This window comes from Myotis daubentonii, chromosome X (genome assembly GCF_963259705.1).
Source record: "Myotis daubentonii chromosome X, mMyoDau2.1, whole genome shotgun sequence".
Classification (NCBI taxonomy): Eukaryota; Metazoa; Chordata; class Mammalia; order Chiroptera; family Vespertilionidae; genus Myotis; species Myotis daubentonii.
In genome coordinates this window covers 125,024,866-125,029,768 of record NC_081861.1, presented here as the reverse complement: position 1 = coordinate 125,029,768, position 4,903 = coordinate 125,024,866, and the positions used below count along the sequence as shown (strand labels likewise).

General features: G+C 45.9%; 1 protein-coding gene and 1 pseudogene across 1 annotated transcript; both read left to right on the top strand.

The window, feature by feature from the left end:
• The first annotated feature begins 728 nt into the window (after positions 1-728).
• On the top strand, positions 729-1,084 carry LOC132225053 (protein CEBPZOS-like). The gene has a single exon (XM_059680263.1). The coding sequence runs from the start codon at positions 757-759 to the stop codon at positions 934-936; it is 180 nt and encodes a 59-aa protein (XP_059536246.1). The 5' UTR covers positions 729-756; the 3' UTR covers positions 937-1,084.
• Positions 1,085-3,994: 2,910 nt separating this feature from the next.
• Positions 3,995-4,527, top strand: LOC132223722 (histone-lysine N-methyltransferase NSD3-like; annotated as a pseudogene).
• The last annotated feature ends 376 nt before the right edge of the window (positions 4,528-4,903 follow it).

Here is a 4,903-nt window from a genome sequence, read left to right as displayed (position 1 = left end):
GAATCCAAAGAGGACCACACCAAGACACATCATAATTAAAATGCCAAGGGCAAAAGACATAGAGAGAATCTTAAAAGCAGCAAGAGAAAAACAGTTAGCTACCTTACAAGGGAGCACCCATACGACTGTCAGCTGATTTCGCAACAGAAACCATGCAGGCCAGAAGGGAGTGGCAAGAAATATTCAAAGTGATGAATACCAAGAATCTACAACCAAGATTACTCTACCAAGCAAAGCTATCATGTAGAGTTGAAGATCAGATAAAGAGCTTCACAGACAAGAAAAAGCTAAAGGAGTTCATCACCACCAAACCAGGATTATGTGAAATGCTAAAGGGTATTCTTTAAGAAGAGGAAGAAGAAAAAGGTAAAGATACAAATTATGAACAACAAAGGGACAACAAATACATATTTATCAACAAATAAATCTAAAAATTAAGTCAATAAAAAAATCTGATGAACAGAATAAACTGGTGAATATAATAAAAGCAGGGGCATAGAAAGGGAGTGGACTGACAATTCTCAGGGGGAAGGGGGTGTGAAGGGTGCGGGAAGAAACTGGACAAAAATCTTACACCTATGGATGAGGACAGTGGCAGGGGGTAAGGGAATGGGGTGGGATGGGAACCAGGTGGAGGGGAGCTATGGGGGAAAAAAAGAGGAATATCTGAAATAATCTGAACAATGAATATTTTTATATAAAAAAGGAAAGCATCCAAGGCAAGGTTGATTTGGGCTACCCAGAGTGGGTGTACGGATGGCCCAAATTTTGGAAACACTGGCAAAGAAGATCTTTAAAGGAGTTTTAGTAGCTGAATTGTGGGCATTTTTTTTAGCATATATTTTGTTTAATAAGAAGAACGCAAGTCAGGTTTATTACAAATCCATCAAATATTCTAGAATGTATGGAGTCAGACAGCAAGATCAAGAAAAATGATTGAACAACAAAAGTTAGGAATTTGGTCACTGGTACAGGTGTACCCTATTGCATAGTATCAGGCATGATTACAATTCCAAAGTTGACATGGATAGATTTTGGAATATGTAAGGCAAAACGTAAATTCCAATTAAGCCAGAGGTTTTGTTCTTTGGACTACCTGTGAAGAAATTATGGAAGGTATGTTTATCATGTTACAAATAAAGTTTTGCTTATACTTTAAAAAGGAACACCCAAGAGTAGCACCCAGGGAGACAGAAAACCCCAACAGAAAAGAGAACAGCAAAGGCCTGGGTATTTAGGGGAGTTTAATGTCCAGACAGAAGCTGCACCCATGGAGCCCTCAGATGAAAGTAGGCATGCTCTTGTACAGCCGAGTGCAAAGTACGGCCCGCGGGCTGGATCCGGAACGTTCGGCTGTTCTATCCGGCCCACGGAGCCGAAAGAGCGGAGGGTTCTCTTGCTCTCCCCTCCGCTCCTTCACCAGCAGCAGTGTTAACATGTATTAGTTCACACAAACACTCCATCCATGCTTTTGTTCCGGCCCTCCGGTCCAGTTTAAGAACCCACTGTGGCCCTCGAGTCAAAAAGTTTGCCCACCCCTGCTCTAGTATGTGGCTCACATAGGAAGAGAAGCTAGGGATGAAGATGCCCTGAAGAGGAAAGGAATGTGTTTCCAAAGTCAATATGTACTAGTACACGCTGAGGAAGCAGTAACGGTGGGAATTTTCTCCACCCCCATGAGGAGAGGACAAGACAAGGATCACCTCCTCCTGACCTTCATCAAATGAAAACAAGCTTGAGAAAGCTTGGCTCCTGTCTTCTTCAGTCAGCTGGACCCCAGAACCACTGCCTGACTCATGCAAATGAAATCGGGAATCGGGGGCTGAAAATGCCTGGCCGGACCACACAATAAGGCTGGACTGAATAAATAGGACCTGCACTTCCACCACATGCAGAGAGGGACTGTGATGGCCATAGTCCACATGAGAGCCCTGCAAAACCAAGTGTCCTCCGTTGTCTGAAAAGGAAAGCACAAAGGCAGAGCACCCAGAGAAGCAATGACCCTGACACAAGTGTGGCTCAAGGAGACTAGGGGGTGAGGGGGAGTTCGGTGGCCAGTTAGAAGAAAGGCACCCGATGAGACCGGAGCCAGCAGTCTGTGGTCTCTTTAGGAAGTTCAAAATGGACCCATACGAGCATGGGCTTGGGTTTTCCTGTGTTCCCATTACACATTTAATGACCCTGCCAGGGTGTGTTCTTCTCCACGTGCACTTTTCTCCCTGGAACCACATCTGGAGTGGTGGTCAAGTGGAGGAAGGAGAAGAAAAGAGAAAAGGCAAAAAGAAGTACTCCATTCAACCCATACACAGACACACACACCACTAGCAAGACTACAAAATCCATGAAGGGGCCAGTTTCCACTAGACAGAAATTTCCCAGTATTTAGAAGTGTAGGGTTTTGACTGGTACAGGACACTAGGCTACTAACTGCTTCAAAGTGACCACAAGATGATTGGGTATTTAAGAGGGAAAAGTTGGCTAAGAGACCTTTTGGAGATTTCCTGCCAGACCAGGGAAGAGTAAATCCCAAAGGCAGCTTTCATGCATAAGTAGAAAGAGACTATGGTTACTTTCTTTTATGCTCACCAAAAGACGTTCAATGAGCCCTAGCCTGTATGGCTCAGTGAATTGAGCACTGGCTCACAGGCTGAAGTGTTCTGCGTTTGATGCTGATCAAGGGCACGTGCTCAGTTGCAGGCTTGGTCCCCGGCCCTGGTCGGCGCACACACGAGAGGTGACCAATCGATGTGTCTCTCTCACAGATGTTTCTCTCTGTCTCTCCCCTGCTCCATTGCCTTTCTCTAAAATCAATGGGAAAATATCCTCACGTGAGCATTAATAAACAAACAAGAAAACAAAACAAAAGGATACTCAATGAATGGTTGTTAAAGACCTACTCTGCAAGAAAGCCTATCTTTTGGAAAAGTTTCTGCTTTTCCTCCAACAAATGTAATACAACAGTATCAGAAAAGTTACCCGGCCGGTTTGGCTCAGGGGATGGAGCATCAGCCTGCAGACTGAAGGGTCCCGGGTTCGATTCTGGTCAAGGGCACATGCCGGGGTTGCGGGCTTAATCCTCAATAGAGGGTGTGCAGAAGGCAGCCACTCAATGATTCTCTCTTATTGTTGATGTTTCTATCTCTCTCTCCCTCTTTCTTCCTCCCTGATATCAAGAAAAGTATGTTGTTGTTGTTTTTAAAAAAAGCTACAACATTCTTAGACAGGGCTGTGCAAATGTGCAAAGGTCACTGTGGGAGAGTCGGGGTGGGAGGACTTTGTGCACAGTGGCAGGAGCAGGCAGTGGTGGCAGCAACAGACAGAAACCAGGTAGAGGCCGAAGGGACTTGTCCACTGGTAGCCATGGACAGGCATGCGAAGGCAAAATGGAGCCTCAAACCGGGAGGACCCTGCCGCCTTGGTCCAGCCACCAGCCACAGGCTACTCTCTGATAGCAGCAGCTGCACTGCGACCCACATTCCTCCACCTCCCCTGCCTATACAACCTCCTACACCAGGGGTGGGCAAACTTTTTGACTCGAAGGCCACAATGGGTTCTTAAACTGGACCGGAGGGCCAGAACAAAAGCATGGATGGAGTGTTTCTGTGAACTAATATAAATTCAAAGTAAACATCATTACATAAAAGGGTAAGGTCTTTTTTTTTTTTGAGTTTTATTCATTCCAAACGGGTCTTATCCGGACCTAGGGCCGTAGTTTGCCCATGGCTGTCCTACACTCTTCCTCCTCTCATCTCTAGGCCAGGCCCTGTGCCTGCCGCCATGGCAGACGCATCTGACATCAGAGAAATCTAGCCCAGAGATTTCCTATGGCCTAGGTTGGTACCATCTCCTCCCCCTGCAGCCCCAGTGGCTGCCTGTACCCAGTGACACTCTGGGCCTCGTGTCTCTCCTGTGATAATACTGACACAGCCAGCAAGTTAGAATGGAACAAACTGAAGACCTGATGAGAGAAAGGGAAAGTTGCTGGAGCAAAACAATGGATTTCCCTTTCTCTTTCAGGCAAGGGATCATGGGGAACACGATTCAGCAAGCTCCTCAACTCATTGGCTCCACCAACATCTGTCAGGAAGATGCCTTTGATGACAACAGTGACAACAGAAGATCTTCCTCCACTCACAAATGGCTTTCCACCAAAATCGGCATGTATGAAACTCAAACCAAATACCAGTCTTCTAAGCAGTAACCCAATGCATCAGCCAATGGCTTGGGTGCAATTAGAAACTTTAGCCCCGCTATTACCATTCAGAAATCCCAAACACAAGACCACATGAACTTCTGGAAAAACCTTCTCCTCCACAGCTACCACCTCCTCCTTCAGTACTACAAACTGTGATTCCAAAGCAGATTGGCTCACCTGAAATTAAACGGAAAATAACCAAAACTCACCAGGATGGCAGGGAATTGTTTGAGTCTTCCCTCCACGGATACCTTTTCAATTAAGTACAGGCAAGTGAGCACACACAGTCAAACCATGAGCGCAGAAAAGCAGAGGGAAAGCAACAAGCGTGACTCTTCTATATTAGAAGAGCACAACTCACGCAAAATCCCCAAATTGGAAACCGAGGAACAATCAAAGGGTTGCTTCTGGGGGGAAAAAACAACAAACACACAAGAGAAGATCCAGCCGGACCGGATTGGGTCAGTGGATAGAGCTTCAGCCTGCGGTCTAAGGAGTCCCGGGTTCGATTCAGGTCAAGGGCATGTACCTTGGTTGCGGGCACATCCTCAGTGGGGAGTGTGCAGGAGGCAGCTGGTCGATGTTTCTCTCTCATCAATGTTTCTAACTGTCTATCCCTCTCCCTTCCTCTCTGTTAAAAATCAATAAAATATTTTTAAAAAAAGAGAGAAGATCCAGTACTAAAAGAGGAAACCTTGGTTTAACCAA

Bases quoted from the DNA above. Each gene is read 5' to 3' on its own strand.
- LOC132225053 (XM_059680263.1), top strand. From the start codon at position 757: ATGGCCCAAATTTTGGAAACACTGGCAAAGAAGATCTTTAAAGGAGTT.